At 31.7% G+C, this 16,140-nt stretch overlaps 1 protein-coding gene and 1 long non-coding RNA gene across 2 annotated transcripts in view; both read right to left on the reverse strand.

Annotated features, from left to right (window-relative positions):
- Positions 1 to 675: 675 nt before the first annotated feature.
- Positions 676 to 4,711, reverse strand: LOC132750809 (uncharacterized). Its single transcript, XR_009628603.1, has 2 exons — positions 4,584 to 4,711; positions 676 to 2,531 (listed from the first exon to the last, which is right to left on the reverse strand). It is a non-coding gene; the product is annotated as an uncharacterized LOC132750809 (long non-coding RNA).
- A 1,495-nt stretch (positions 4,712 to 6,206) lies between these two features.
- LOC132750818 (disks large-associated protein 5-like) overlaps positions 6,207 to 16,140 on the reverse strand; it is a gene marked incomplete at its 3' end in the record, with an annotated part of 29,975 nt that continues 20,041 nt past the window's right edge. The window contains 12 exon segments of the mRNA XM_060740862.1: positions 6,207 to 6,350; positions 7,409 to 7,703; positions 8,212 to 8,401; positions 8,647 to 8,742; positions 9,278 to 9,438; positions 10,109 to 10,237; positions 10,925 to 10,987; positions 11,396 to 11,611; positions 11,875 to 11,933; positions 12,890 to 12,973; positions 13,817 to 14,204; positions 15,519 to 15,616. Of these exon segments, the coding sequence (XP_060596845.1) occupies positions 6,207 to 6,350; positions 7,409 to 7,703; positions 8,212 to 8,401; positions 8,647 to 8,742; positions 9,278 to 9,438; positions 10,109 to 10,237; positions 10,925 to 10,987; positions 11,396 to 11,611; positions 11,875 to 11,933; positions 12,890 to 12,973; positions 13,817 to 14,204; positions 15,519 to 15,616 (1,923 nt within the window).

The raw sequence follows: 16,140 nt of genomic DNA on the forward strand, positions 1-16,140 counted from the left end.
CTGAAAACCCTAGGATGTAATATAACCGGGCAATCAACAACTTACAAGATTATAAGTCTCATGTTGACCAGTTGAACAGCTGATCAATTGATAATGTTTAATTTAAGAATTCTAAGATGACCTACATTTCTCCCTATTGAACATAGGACCACCGAAATGTGCAATCACTTGGCGATCTGGTTTTAGATTTTTAGACATGTGACATAACCATTAAAATTGCTACACATTAAAAATAACGTGACACAATTTAGCTTCGTATCAGGTATGGCATCATTTTTATTGTTGTGTTAGAATCGAAATATATCAGTGTTTTTATTGCTAAATATACTGTTTGGAGTTCAGATGTGAGGAATAATATCATGAGGTCATAGCCCGAGCGATATAAAGCTGTGCATTTGAACAACTTTATTTGCAATAAACAATTTTATTGCATATTACAGACTGTCTGTCTTATGACGAGTAGGAAAAAATGCAGGTCGTGTTAGAAAAATAGAATTGTTATTCTGATGAATTATAGAATCATTTAGACCATTCTAACAGTATAGGGCTTAAAATCTTACACCTGTTAGCTTATATTTTTCTCATTTACAATATTTATTATATTAAAAAATCAAGCAAGCAAGCAAGCAAGCAAAAAAAACAAAACAAAAAAAAAAACATACACACACACCAGGGTACAAATTGAAACAATTTTATTTGTAAACAGATTATAAAGAATGTTACATAGATATGAAGAATTCAAACACATGTTTGTATCAACTCATACAAAAAAACACAATAAAGAGAATTAATGAAGATTTTAGAAAATTCAGTTACAGATAGCAAGAAACTTTTAGAGAATATAAGAAAAAGAGAACAGGATGAACAAATAATCAAACATATGATATTATGAAAAATAATTATCTGGAGAAAGCACACAAAAATTATTTTATACTGTAAGTATATTACAAGAGAAAAAATCCACTGAAATAGATTTATTGCATTTTTCAATATTAAGAAAAATCATAACATGCAAGTAATGTACATCCTTGAATAAAATAATGAATTATTAACAGAAATTTCCAAGTTTGAATGAAAAAAGAAAGAAAAAGATTTAGTTAAGAAAAGAAAGAAAATTTTTACATTTAAGTGCATGAAGAAAAATTTTAAAATATTTTTTTTCATTGTTATGAACATTGCAATATGACAAGTGAAAGATAAGTAAATATTTAAGATTAAAGGAAATCTTGTATGTAATTAAGAAAAAGTAACAAGTAACAATATTTACACATATCTTTTAAATCTAAAGATAATACAGCATTACATGTGTATTTTGAATATAGGAAAACAAGAGTCTGGTAAGTAATAAATGAATCAAGTCTGAAGTTAAACTCTTAAGTTTGAAAAACATATTTTACTGCACATTATCATTAATAAAAAAACTTAATTGCAGTCAATGGGCGAGCAGGACTGCTCTCCTTATAATAATTTATACAATATACATGTAGTTCCATTTTTCTCTCTTAAACAATAAATTAGAAAATTAACAAACATGACAGTCCTGAATTCTTGCCAATTATCAGTGAGTAGTTAGTACCAAATCAATTTAATGGTTAAATAAGTTTGATAAAGTACAAACTTAAATACATTTACCTAGCTTACCAAACCAGTATTTTTATTTTTTTATTTTTCTTCTTGCATTCTTTAAACTTTTTTTTTTCCATTTTTTTCCCATTCTTTAAACTTACTAACTTCAAAACATTGTAATTCATGTATGAATATTCATTTTTTAATACTTTAGTTTATAGTATCACTGTTGAAGTGTTGAAACTATATATAATCTAAAACCAAGCTCTCGACTATATAATCTTTTACAATAATGAGCAAACTTATTGTTTTCTATGATACATTACTCGGATAAAACCTCTATTTACAAATTTAATACATAAGTTTATGATACAATCAAGCGATGAAACCTCCATTTATTTCTTCCGTGATAAAGTTAGCATCTTTGGAAAAATACTCTATCTCATATAGCACACAAATATTAAAATGTTTTCAGGGACACACAACAGCTGTTTTCATATATTGCCATCAATAAGAATATTCTTTGAGTTAGACAAGAAAATTCCAAGCACAATGACAGTAAAGTCTGTTTTAAACACTATATTAAATACTTTCAGTAATGTAGGTTGGCGTAAAGTAACACACTACACAGTTATAATGCTGTGGGTGAAGCAATCTTGTAAGGTCAACTTTTCTTGACACAAATGTATGAAATGCACTTTACATCAAAACCAATGGTGGCTTTGTCTTGATAATCTTTATCTTCCTGTCAAGTTACAATGCATTCTTAGCCAGTCAATATATGCAATAAATGACATGGTGTTGAATGGCTTACTCTTAGTATGATTTTATAAGATCTTCATCTGATCATTTATGCTCGATGTTCATGGTGTGAATGAAATAAGAGTTCCAGTTGGCACATTATAAGATACATGACTAGTGCTACGATGTTTTAGATCCGGTGGAGTACCTAACAGACTCGGTCTCTGAAATTATAAAATAAACTTATTATGAATGTGTTGAGTTAACATGTCATACATCTTTTGATATTTCAATGTAAATAAAAAAAAGTTATATTAATTTCGTAAACACCCTGAACAAAACTTGTCAGCAACAGTAAAATATCCAAATAAGAAGAAAATAGAAAAGTACAAAAAACGTCAACGACAGAGCTGGTTTAGGTTATTTATTTTCTAACAGGTTCGGTTCTATCAAACTTCCATCAGGATGACAGTATAATATGTTTAGAAAACAAGAGGGCCATGATGGCCCTGAGATCGCTCACCTGTATATAGGCCACCCCACACCCCCCCCCCCCAACATTGCAGGGCCAATTTAACCCAAGGGCTTTTATTTGCACAAACTTGGTAGACACCCATAAGAAGATGTTTCATGCTAAAACATCTAAGCTCTAGCTCATTGGGCTTTTTTTAAAAGAAGATTTTTTTTATAAGTTTTTACTATACACATATAGTTAAAAACAATGACAAGCCTTGGGGCAGGCCAGTTTTGACCCCAGGGCTTTTATTTGAACAAACTTTGAAGACACTTACTAGAAGATGTTTCATGCTTAATACCTAAACTCTAGCTATTTGGGTTTTTTCAAAGAAGATTTTAAGTTTTTGCTATACACATATAAAGAAAATCAATGACCCCCGGGCGGGGCCAATTTTGACCCCAGGGCTTTTAATTGAACAAACTTGGTAGACACCTATTAGAACATGTTTGATGCTCAATATCTTAGCCATAGCTCTTTGAGTTCTTTAAAAAAAGATTTTTTAAGTTTTTGCTATACACATATAAGGAAAATCAATGACCCCAGGGCTTTTTATTTGAACAAAACTTGGTAGACACCCATTAGAACATGTTTGATGCTAAATATCTTAGCCATAGCTCTTTGAGTTCTTTAAAAGAAGATTTTTTTAAGTTTTTACTATATGCATATAGGGAAAAATCAATGACCCCCGGGCGGGGCCAATTTTGACCCCAGGGCTTTTTATTTGAACAAACTTGGTAGACACTTATTAGAACATGTTTCATGCTAAATATCTAGCTCTAACTCTTTTGGTTCTTTAAAAGAAAGATTTTTTAAGTTTTTACTATATTCATATAGGTAAAATCAATGACCCCGCCGGGGTGGGGGCCAATTTTGACACCCAGGGCTTTTATTTGAAAAAACTTGGTAGACCCATTAGAACATGTTTCATGCTAAATATCTTAGCTCTAGCTCTTTTGGGTTCTTTAAAAGAAGATTTTTTAAGTTTTACTATATGCATATAGGGAAAATCAAAGACCCCCCGGGCGGGGGCCCAATTTTGACCCCAGGGCTTTTATTTGAACAAACTTGGTAGACACTTATTAGAACATGTTCATGCTAAATATCTTAGCTCTAGCTCTTTGGGTTCTTTAAAAGAAGATTTTTCAAGTTTTTACTAATATGCATATAGGGAAAATCAATGACCCCCGGGGGCGGGGCCAAATTTGACCCCAGGGCTTTTATTTGAACAAACTTGGTAGACACTCACTAGAAGATGTTTCATGCCAAATATCTAAGCTCTAGCTCTTTTGGTTTTTTAAAAGAAGATATTTAAAGTTTTTTCTTTCGGTTGCCATGGCAACCAGAGTTCTGCATGGAATAAAATTCTTTGAACAATTTTTAAAGGTGACCACCAAAGGAACATTCCTGTGAAGTTTGGATGAAATTGGCTCAGCGGTTTATGAGGAGATGTCGTTTAAAGTAAAAGTTTACGGACGACGGACGGACGGACGCCGGACGAAAAGCGATCACAAAAGCTCACCCTGTCACATTGTGACAGGTGAGCTAAAAAAAAAAACAAAAAAAAACAGACTGGGTAAAAGCTCCATGTACAAATAATGGAAATGTTGAATGACACACATATGATCCTTTAACAAGTTTTAGATATATTAATTTTATCCTTTTTACACTGGTATTCACCACAAAATTACAAACATCTTTATAGATGCAAAGCTTAAATCAGATACTTAGTTGTATATACAAGTTACAAATCTAAACTTACTGGGGACCTGAACGAGGGTGGGGGAATATTTTCTTCATTATCAATATTCTCTATGTTAAAAACATCGTCATTCTGCACAGACCTTCTTGTCACTCTTTTTTGTTTCACTGAAAGTCATAATAAATTTTCCTCATTCACCTTTTCTTCTCTTAACAATTAAGTAAATTATTCTTAATACACTTGTTACTATATATAGTAACAAAATTGCCTATGATTTCAACTGATTGGTGTCCACGTGACCTATTTGAGTTTGCGGCCCGGGGCCGAGAACTAGCTTATCAGGCCCGCAGAACATGTGACACGTGCACAAAAAACGAAACAATGACGTCATTTTTTACGTCATGAAACAGTTAACTGTAAAAGTGAAAGTAGACTGACACATCATCGTATTAAGTACAAACAATTTTTGTTAACTGTTGAAATTTGAAGAAATGATACCGACAAATTTCAATCCGAAAAAAAAATGAAAATAAAACTTGCTTCTTTGAACAACACAAACAGTAACATCTCCGTACAGAACAAAAAGAATTTCAACCAAAGACTTCAAAGTAGATTTCTATTTGTTTGTTGTTGTTTTTTTTTCTTTTTTAAAAATTGCTACTATTAGATCTACCAAGTGTATTAAAGACATTAATACACGTCAGAGTAGGACCGGAAGGTGATAATCGGCCCTGAATGAATAATGGCCCTCGGGCTGAAGCCCTCGGGCCAAATTTTTCATTTTGGCGGCCCGATTTCACTTCCGGCCCCTCCCCTGTTTTTAAACCCTTTAATTCCCTTTAAAAGATCCCCAAAATAAAAATTTTTAAATTTTTTAAATTTAAAAAAGGGAAAAATTGGGAAAAAAATTCAAATAACAGGGTAAGTCCCTATATCTTATAAAATTAAAAACCCCGTTAACTTTTTTAAAAAGACTGACACCCTTTTCGAAGTTATAAAATTTATTTTTTTATGTTACCCAACCCGAGGGCGTTAAAATATTTTAATTTTTTCAGCTTTTAGTTTTTAATCCACAGGGCCAAGGTTAAAAATTGACGCCTTTTAAAGATAGCTGTACAGTTACATCACAAAAAAAAATAAAAAACAAGGAAATTAATTTTCATAACAGGATTTGGACAAAAAGTATATAAATGGATTATTCAATTACCAGGAGTCCCCTTATTGTTGGTGTGTACAGAGTAACAGATGAACAGCTTGTACTGTGGTGAAACAAGGTAACTAGTTGACGCGTGGTCTACGTTCTCAGTAGAACACCTACAACCTTTTTAGAACTGGGCCCTTCTACCTCTATTCTTTGTGCGTAGTTTCTGGTTTTTGCAGTGTCTTCTAAATGAATGAAATTGAAAATTTAATATAAGATTTTTTACGAAAGACAACAAAACCTTAAATTGGAAAAAACCAAAAAATAAATGCCCAACAAAAAAAAAAATTAATATCTTAAAACCACCTGCTAATAGTTTGTTCAAAATCTTATTTCAACATATTTAACCCTTTTTTTTTTTCGAGCCGGAACAACATGTGGTTTTATGCAAAGATTCACATATAAAAAAAAGTAACATACCTTTTTCTAGAGCACTAAGTGGTTGAAGATATTTCGATAAAGAATCATTCAAAACATCCCCATCTTGATCATTCACCGGTTTATCTGACAATGGTTGTAAGAGACGAGCAAAATCATCATCGGAGCCTTCTCCTGACGGTGAAGACACTAGACCTACATTCACCTCGTCAGCAAAGTTTACAGACTTTCTTGTACGGAGGCTTCTTCTGAAAATGAAATAACAATTTGTAAAATATTATTTGAATGCTTCTGTCTCAGAAACCCGGGGTTATGAGAGGTTAGAGGAAGAAGAATCTGATGAAAAAACTTGTTCATCAATTTAGGTCACATCTTCATGAAGCAGATGGAAACTAGATAATGTTCCATAAGGACACGGATGCCTCCCACACGCCCACTGTTCTGTCATCTTATGAATCGTGTCAAATATTTTTTGGACACTACATGTGACACAAGTTGAAAACTAAAAATCAACAAAGGCCCATAATTCTGTTAATTTTTGGGTCCGCAGCAAAAAAATTCCTTCCTTTACTACCATCTACACATTAAGGTTGTTAATCCCTGGAAGTTAAAGCAAAATCCTGCCATTCGCTTTAAGAGGAGTTGCGTTCACAAAATTCTACGTAGTATAGAATGAAAAAATAAAAAAGGGCCATAATATTCTGTAAATTTGGTTGCAGCAAAAATTTTCCTTCTTTACTACCATCTACACCATTAAGGTTGTTCATCCCTGGAAGTTTAGCCAAATCCTGCCAAACAGTTTTAAGAGAGTTTGCATTTCGAACAAAATTTCTACCATAGTAATAGTGAAAAAATAAACAAAAGGGCCAATAATTCTGTTAAAACGTTTTGGTCGCAGCAAAAATTCCTTTCCTTTACTACCATCTACACCTAAAGGTTGTTCATCCCTGTAAGTTTAAGCAAAATCTGCCAACCGGTTTAAGAGGAGTTGCGTTCACAAGATTTCGGGACGGACTGACGGACGGACAAGTGCAACTCTATATGCTCCCACATTGTGGGGGCATAAAAAAATATCACAATCAAAAATTTATCTATATGTAAAAATCTTGAAATGTATTCAGACGACATGGATGCTCCCTTATTTCAGTTTTATCAGATTCCTGCTAGACAATGTAACATACAAGAAAGGGCATATCTAAGGGCTTAAAAAGAACTCATATTAACATTTAAATAATATAAAGACTTTGGATAGCCAATTAAAAAAAATATTGAATATGCAATACTATAAAGAAATAAATGCTGTTACCTAGCAGGTGTTCTTTTGACACGCTTATTGTCACTCTCTGGGACCAACTGATGTTCATTGTCTACTTCATCTATTAAACGTTTAGGAATAGGTGTCTTCTGAGTACAAGTCCTCATAGGCCTTGGCAGTGGAGTGGTGTCCTTTAACAGTGGACTAGGTACTGCAGGAACATAACTCTTTCTAGAGGGAGTTCTATTTGTAAATATGTCAACACTGCTTGGTGCAGCAAGAGTATCTTTAGATGTCTTCCCCTCTGCACTATTGACTGCAGGTGTACTTTTCTTTGGGGTACCACCTTAATAAACGAAAGGCAATCAGTAAAGTAACTGTGAATTACAGAGATGAATTGTTCATTTATAGCTATTGCTATTTTTTTTTTACTAACAAGAAAAAAAAAACACTCATAGAATATGATAGTTCATCTTACACCTTTGCATATATTTTGATGTGACATCATTTGCGTTATACAAACAAAGCGTAAAGATGCGCTAAATGTTAGCGTTATACTGTAGACGCATCAATGAAAAATGACTATCACTTTAAACAATCTTTAAATTTGGAATGTGATAAATAGAATATTAAACTCATGTAAGTTCATCAACTGATTTTTTGACTCGCTTGAATAATATCAGTAATGCCTCACGAGTTACAATTTAACAAGTTGTATTCAACTTGTTTAATTTATTCAGTATTGAACTAACACTCATTCAATATCCTCTATTTATGTTATGCCTAGCCAATAATTTCAGAACTACAGCCAAATTATATATTTATTTCAGTTTTAAAAGAGCTCTGCAACTTACCTTCACAATGAAATGCTGGTGACCTAACAGGGGAAGCTACTTTAAAGAACCCTGGCACTTCAAACACTTTTTCTTCTTCTGTCTTTGAAGCAACTGGAGAGCTAACACTCTTTTTTAACATCTGAGCACGGAAGGCTGCAAACTTTGACTTCACTGCTGGCTTACTAACAATAGGTTTTGAAACCTTTTTCTGCATAAGAAAAATAGCAAACAAAATCAACTTTAAATTAATGCCAAATACTAACATACTGACAAAATTAATATTGCATTCCTTAAAATTTATCTTAAATAAAGATAAGGAAAAAACAAACACACCCTCAAAAGGACAACAATATGTTCAAAATGAGAGAATAAGCACATATAAAAATCATACACAAAACCAGCATCTGAAACTAAACAAAAACATATGATTTAGGTACAGCATATGTTTAATACCTTGACTTTCTTCACAACTGCTTTAGGTTTATCATCTACCCAGTTATTCTCCTTCAGTTTTTTAAGGTCTGCAAATTTGTTATCCACATCCTCAACCTGTAAGAACACAATTTGTATAGTTATATACATGACTATAGATACAATTGTTTATCTAAACATTGTGTATTTTGTAAAAATAAAATAAAATTGACCAGCATCAACTACAGCAGTCAGAAAATACTTTGCAATTCACATTTCTGGTGGTTGATACCACTCTCTGTTGAAGCTTTTTTTCACACCCCTGCACAGGGCAAGCAAAACCAATTGTTCCGTATTGCCCAGGTTGTCCCAAAGCCTGTATGGACAAGTGAACATTTTCAAGGATTAACTATGCAAAATATCATACGGACAACTTAAAAAATGTATAACATAAAAACAGACAAGTAAAAGTCAGATTTTGCCGGCACGGCAGTGCATGTGCTATTCCATGAAAATTTGGTTTCCAAGCAAATGCAAGATACAATATAATTTTCCTAACTAATTCATGAAAAAAATATTTTTTCTATGAGAATTGTTATAGTAGAATCAGAACAACATATAATTTTTTTGGGAAAATGCCAAAAGATAGATGGTTAAAATGCTTTACACATACCTGGTAATAGATCATTTCCCAGAATCCCTTAAGGTCCATACATGTGGTTTCTTTCTCTCCGAGTTTAAACTCACAGTTGTCTATTAGACCAGAGAACTGTTTAAATCTCTGATCCATCAATAACATGGCCTGACCAACTGTTGTTCGAATCTGACCATGAACTGAAATACACACATACAACTGCATAAAACTTAGTTAACAGAAATAGATCAATACTCAAATTATTGTCTTTGTAAAAACATATCTCAATATTTTTCTTATATTAAAGCAGTAGCATTTGCTTATGTAAACAACAAAAGGCAGACAAGTCTTCATCTTTTTATTCAGAGTATGACCTGGTACTTTCCTGTAAGCAAGTTTTGTTTGTGGTTAAATCTTTAATACAAAGAGCCTTGAGGGCCCTGAATTGCTCACCTGTCAAACATCATAGTTAATTTGTTTATAAAGTCAAATATTAAACTTATTTCAAAAGTTTTGCCTGTTGTCTTGGTCATGTGACAAAATCTACAAATTTTTAAGCAAAAATTGTAATTAAAAGGTGTTCTGTTTTTTAATCTTTTGACTAACTTGTTCAGCAAACATGAATGATTTTTTTTTGTTGAGAACCAATCAAGGATCAATACTGTATAGTTTTGTTGCACTTAGACAAGTGACTCTTGTAAAGAAGTTGTTTAAAGCAAAAGTTTGCTTGATAGACAAAGCTGATTAAGCACAATATGCTGTAAGATATAACTACATATACATTCTTAAACATGCAGATTATAAAGCAGAGTAAATTCATGCAGTTCTGAAAACACACACCCAATCCCCCACACATAAACTCAAACTTACTATCTTCAGTAAGATCTGGATCTTCATTTATAATATTCCAATGATCACTAAGTCCATTCAATCTATTAGTCTCTGTACATAATAGCTTGCGAAAATATGAGACATCTTGCTCCGAGTCACTGCTACTATCTGTAATCATGCATACACCAAGTTTAAAACATTAATTCCAGGACAAAAATACATTAAAGTCTGATTTATCATTGAACATATGCTATACTATTTATATTTTTTAAATGAAATAATCAAGAAATGTTTCACATATTAATATCGCAATATCATTAAAAATAGAGAAAAATCTATTTTTAGTCTAAATGACCTTGATCTTAAATATCCTGAATGTTATGATCAAAGTGGTTAACCACACAAAGTGAAATAACATACATGTACATAATTATGCAAATAAAACAATTTTCAAACATTAAAAAATATGTCAAATATGTACTGCAAATATTTGTGCATATTATATGTAATCATTAAAATATATTCATTCATTCTTATTGTAAAATTTGACTTAAACTTTATAGAAAATAAATTTCTAATTATCTCCCTTTATTTACATGAAATGTTCAAATCAGTAATATCTTTATAAATAATGCATTTAGAACCTACAATACTGATAAATCTTAATTTAAGCATCATTTTTTTATGATTTAAAACCATAAAAGTTTGTGTTACAGGATCTTTAATCATCTTGCAACCCATTTCAAGCCAATAAATGATGCTAACAGGGAAAGATAGTCAAATGGCAAATGAAGGACAACCAAAAATGTCTGAAAAACTTTCAGTGAGCATGAAAATGAATAATCCAGTACAAACCTTCACTTAGTGGCCCATCCTGTGTGCTGCTTACTTCACCAACTTGGACAACTGTCTGCTCATCTAAAATCAAAGAATGTTATTTAGTACAATTTATAATTAAAGCAATACTCTTGAAAACATTTTTTAAACTTTCTCTTTAAAGTAATATATTAGTAGTCCATATTTACAAAAATAAAACTGTTTTATTTTGCTTCTAATTCTATGTTGTTTTTCTTTTTCATGAAACAATTCAGACATTACCATAACTAGTGACAAATGATGCCAATTTATATGATGTTACCAACAATGTCATGACAAACTTGATCTGTTATGCATTTTTCTCTGCCACATATTTAAATATAAGAATAAGAATGTTAGTTACATTAATTGTTAAATTATTAGTCTGTAAAATATTGGAACAATAAAAAAACATGTGAACATGATATCATAATTATATTTCATTCAATGAAATAAATGTCAGACACATACTTGTTTTAGCCAAAACATCTGGATGAGGATCATTTTCTTTGTTAGATTCATTCAATATATCCATAGAAAAAACTTCATTCTCCCCCATAGAAACAGAATGTGTACTAATTGCTTGTTCATCTGAAACTTTCACTTCTGCATTTTCAGTTTCCATAGAAACGACTGATTCATCTAAGTCAACATCATCAAAGTTTAGAGTTGGCAGAGATGTGTTTCCTTTAAAATAAATAAAGATAAACAGTACATGTATAAGCTAATGTGCAATAACTTTAAATTTAGAGTTTTCATTATCTTTCATTTTTATCCAACTACACCAAAATCAAAAGACAGAAAGAAAAATGTCTTTTTGTAATTAATATATTGTATACTCTTTATTTTCTCTTTGAAAGAAAACAAAACATGCTTTGTTGTTATAATAAAAAACATAATTTAATCATTGATTTACTGGATAATAAGTTTTAAGCAAAGTAAAATCTTACCAAATCTGTGTTTTCTCCTCGTCATTTCCACCATTGGGCTGTTACTTAGAACTTCAATCCTAATAACATAACCAATAATTTTGTTAATCTTATAACTTCCTAAGTTACAAGCCATTTTTGATAAAATATGCAAATTTTTAAAAGTTCTAAAATAAATACTTGTTCAAAAGAAGGATAATAACTGCCTTGATTTAATATAAAGAAAGAAATTGTAAATCAGTATTTTTTAAGATCAAAGAATTGCTGTTAACATGCAGGTTACTTTTGAACTTATTACAGAATGATATTTTTGTAACAAATTTCATTTTATATATAAATCATCTTCACAGATTTAACAAATACAAGACATATTATTATATCAGCTTTGTAAATTAATCAATTAATTGATACAAATGGACAACAATTAGCACATATTTGTAAATCAGGTAAGGATGTTGGCAATTTAAAAATTAAATGACTTTCCTCGTGTATTATCATTTTAATTTCTTAATCAAAAACTAATTTCCTGTCATTTTCACATGATTATTATCTAAGTTTGAAATCTTTTCCTTATTGTTATGTTAATTGCTACTTATCTTTAAAAATCAAATTTGTATTAACCCTTGTCCAAGCTTTACATTTTTGTACATTCAACATGACAAGAGGACAATGATGAAAACTTTTCTTACAATTCATATTGTTAAAGAACATAATTTTATAAGAAAAATCTAAAATTATACAAAAATCAATGGATCCAAATAAATAAGTTTTTTTTTTTTAATGGATAGATTAATTTTATTGTTTCAACATAAAATGTAAAGATACATGTCAACAATTCATGTATATAGATAGAAAAAATGTAAAATTACATTACATGCTATAAGTAAGAAGACATAAAAATGTGTATGAAAAATTCTTATTCAACAAGGACAGTATACAAGTATATTACTTTTCTATTTAATGAAACTGTCAGCTAACAAAAGCAAAAACTTTAAACTCAGTACCCCTGATCAATTTAATTAAAGAGTGCACATACCACTCTTCCGGACTTTTTGGCATCAATGTTTTTCTGCGTGGATTACGTTTGGCTGACAAAACTACAGATTCAGCATCTGGTAATCTATTAATATCAAAATATGATGTAAATAATAGTAAATGATGACTAATTTTGTCTACAAGACAAAAAAAATACATGAAAAGGAATAAATTATCTGCATGTGATAGACAACAAATTCAGTTTAAAAGTTAATATTACTGACAATATTGATTTTCTGATGTTTGTTTTATTTTTGTTCACAATTGGATTTTCAGTTACCTTGACACAATACTATAAGGTCTTTTTGTGAATTTGCAGTTTACTGATGGAGGTAGACCATAAGTGCATTTCAGGCATAAGCTGGCACCTGCTTAGAACAAATGGCCTTCTTTAAGTTAGCAGAATGAAATCCTCACATGAATTCAAAGTCCCTGGCAGGATTCAATCCTACAGCATCGGGGGTAAGTGATTTATGAAGGTAAATGTAACCACTCATCAACAGAGGCCATTATTGCAAGTTTCAACAGGAATCAAATTCATCCAATATGTTTGTTTGTTTGTTTGTTTCATTTTACGCCTTTTTCAACAGTATTTCAGTCATATAGGCGGGTAGTTTCCTAACCATCGTTCCTGGAGAGTTACACCAGTACTAGACTACCTTTCTCCGCGCTAAACTACCAAAGCATCTCCCGGGGATCGAACCCACTCCAGAGAGGTAACTGGATTAGAAGTCATCGACTCTAACCCCTCGACCACGGAGGCGGTTACCATCCAATATGTATTTTTGTTACAAATCTAATGTATTTCAATCTACAACTGTTTAGCTTTAAGGGCAAATGATTATTTGACCATTTAACTGCTTAACTGACAAGGCTCCTGATATTTAGTATGCTTTATAATATATGTGATTAATTCTAAATAATTTACCTGAATCCCCCAAATGATTTGTTTCTTGACTTTTGCTTCTTCTTGTTTGTAGGAGTATTTTCTTTTGATGGTATTTTTAGATCTATACCACTATCAGATGATGTTCTCTTTGGAGAAACAACAGATCTACGACTTTTTCTTCCACTCTTTGGTGTCATTTCTTTTGCATCAGACTCTGGATTCAATGATGCTGCTGACCTATTTCTAGTGGAACGTCTTGGCTTTTCACATGCTACACTTTCAGATGGCTCAATTTTATCTTTCTCCTCAATGTCAACAAATGCAACAGAGCGCCTTGAACGGCGAACACTTCTATTTGTTGCTACTGGTGATTCAATATCTTTCTTTTCACTTTGTTCCATCACAGTAGTATTTATTTTAGTTTCATCTAGGGAAATAAATTGAATAATACATCAACCTTTCAACCATATGAAACATAATTATTTAACAAGAGCACCGCTAGGCGGAGCATTATATGCCCAAAGTGTTTTTTTAGTTAGGATGAAGCATTTGTAAGACATGGGAATTAGCTGTTCATCCTAAAAAATTTTTTACAGCTGTAGGTTGATTAATACTTAAGTTATCAATAATGACCTTAACCTTTGACATTGTGACCCCAAAATCAATAGGGGTCTTCTACCTAATATGGACAATCATGCTAAGAAGTTTGAATAGTGTGGGCCAAATGGAACTTTAGTTTTGCTCCAGAAACTGCTTTCAATTTTCAGGTAATAGTAACCTTGACCTTTGACCTTGTGACCCAATAATCAAAAAGGGTCTTCTATCCAATATGCACAATCATACTATGAAATTTGAATATCGTGAGCAAAATGGAACTTAAGTAATGCTCTAGAAACTGTTTAAAAGTGACTCTGACCTTTGACCTTGTGACCCCAAAATCAATAGGTGTCTTCTACCAAATATGGACAATCATCCTATGAAGTTTGAATATAGTTGGCCAAATGGAACTTACATTATGCTCCTTAAACTGTTTTTGGTTTTCAGGTAATTGTGACCTTGACCTTTGACCTAAAAATCATTAGGGGTATTTTGCCCAATATGAACAATCATCCTATGAAGTTGGAATATTGTGGGCCAAATGGAACTTAAGTTATGCTCCGGAAACCAAATTGCTAACAGACACACGGACAGACAGACAGACGCCAGGGGGTATAACATAATATGCCCTTTTGGGCATATAAAAAAAGAAAAACCCTGAAAGGAACCATCCATAAAAAGGCTAAAGACTTGGCATTTCATTTTTAATGCATCCCCTTATTAAACATACAAATAATATAAGACAAAAAGAATTGTTTCCATATAAGAAAACCCCACCTATTTCATTGTTTTTTCCCCCACACAGTTTTGCAGCTAGAATAGGGCTCCATTCATAAAGCCAAAAAGTATCTTTATCCACAATGGTTAAATTTAAGTTGTTAACAAAATTGACAATGACTCAAAACATGATTTTTAATATGGTGCTTTATAATGAATCAAAGCATTTTCCAATATACTATTTAAACTTTTCCCCCTTTTTAATACTTAAAACTGAACAAAAATAAAACTATATTCACTAATAAAACACTATGGAGCTAATCATCGTAATTCAAAGGACCTTAGACCCATTCACAGACTAGCAGAAACTACTTTATTTTGTCTCAGAGCAAAGAAAAAATGTAACAAATAGCCATCAGCTAATTACCTTGAGTCAGGTTCATATCTTTTTGGTTCTGTACTGTTGTATTGATACTTTCCTCAGCAGGCAGCTCTTTTTTCTTGTTTTTCTTTGGTGTGGAGCTCCTTCAGAGTTAAAACATTTACATTTTGTACAATTTAAAGTAAAAGATACTAATCTCTTCCTAAAAGGTCCATTTAATATGCCCCCAAAATGCTTTTATTTTTATTTCTCAAAAGCTTTTAAATTTTTGTTGTCCTGTAATAGTTTCCAAAAAAAAAACCTACTCATTGGCCAATTACCTGTACAGTAAACTTCACTTATAGCGAACACGGTTATAGCGAACTTCCGGTTATAGGAAACAATTTATTTTGGCCCGAATTTTGGCCTTCTTTATTTAATATAAAAATATATGGTTATAGCGAACACGGTTATAAGGAATTATCGCTTATAAGGAACTCATTTCTTAGTCCCAATTTAGTTAATAGTACAGAAAATTACACTTTTATAACGAACTCCAAAATATTGGCTATCCGTAAATAGATCCCGCATTTAAACGCACGGATTAAAACTCAGGCGAATGTACCGTTTATCGTTGTATGTACTTCAATACATCTATTCAAATGAATTTGTATAGTTTTCTATTTTG

The sequence above is a fragment of the Ruditapes philippinarum genome, unplaced genomic scaffold (assembly GCF_026571515.1).
Source record: "Ruditapes philippinarum isolate M1 unplaced genomic scaffold, ASM2657151v2 ctg5282_1_1_1_1, whole genome shotgun sequence".
Lineage (NCBI taxonomy): Eukaryota > Metazoa > Mollusca > Bivalvia > Venerida > Veneridae > Ruditapes > Ruditapes philippinarum.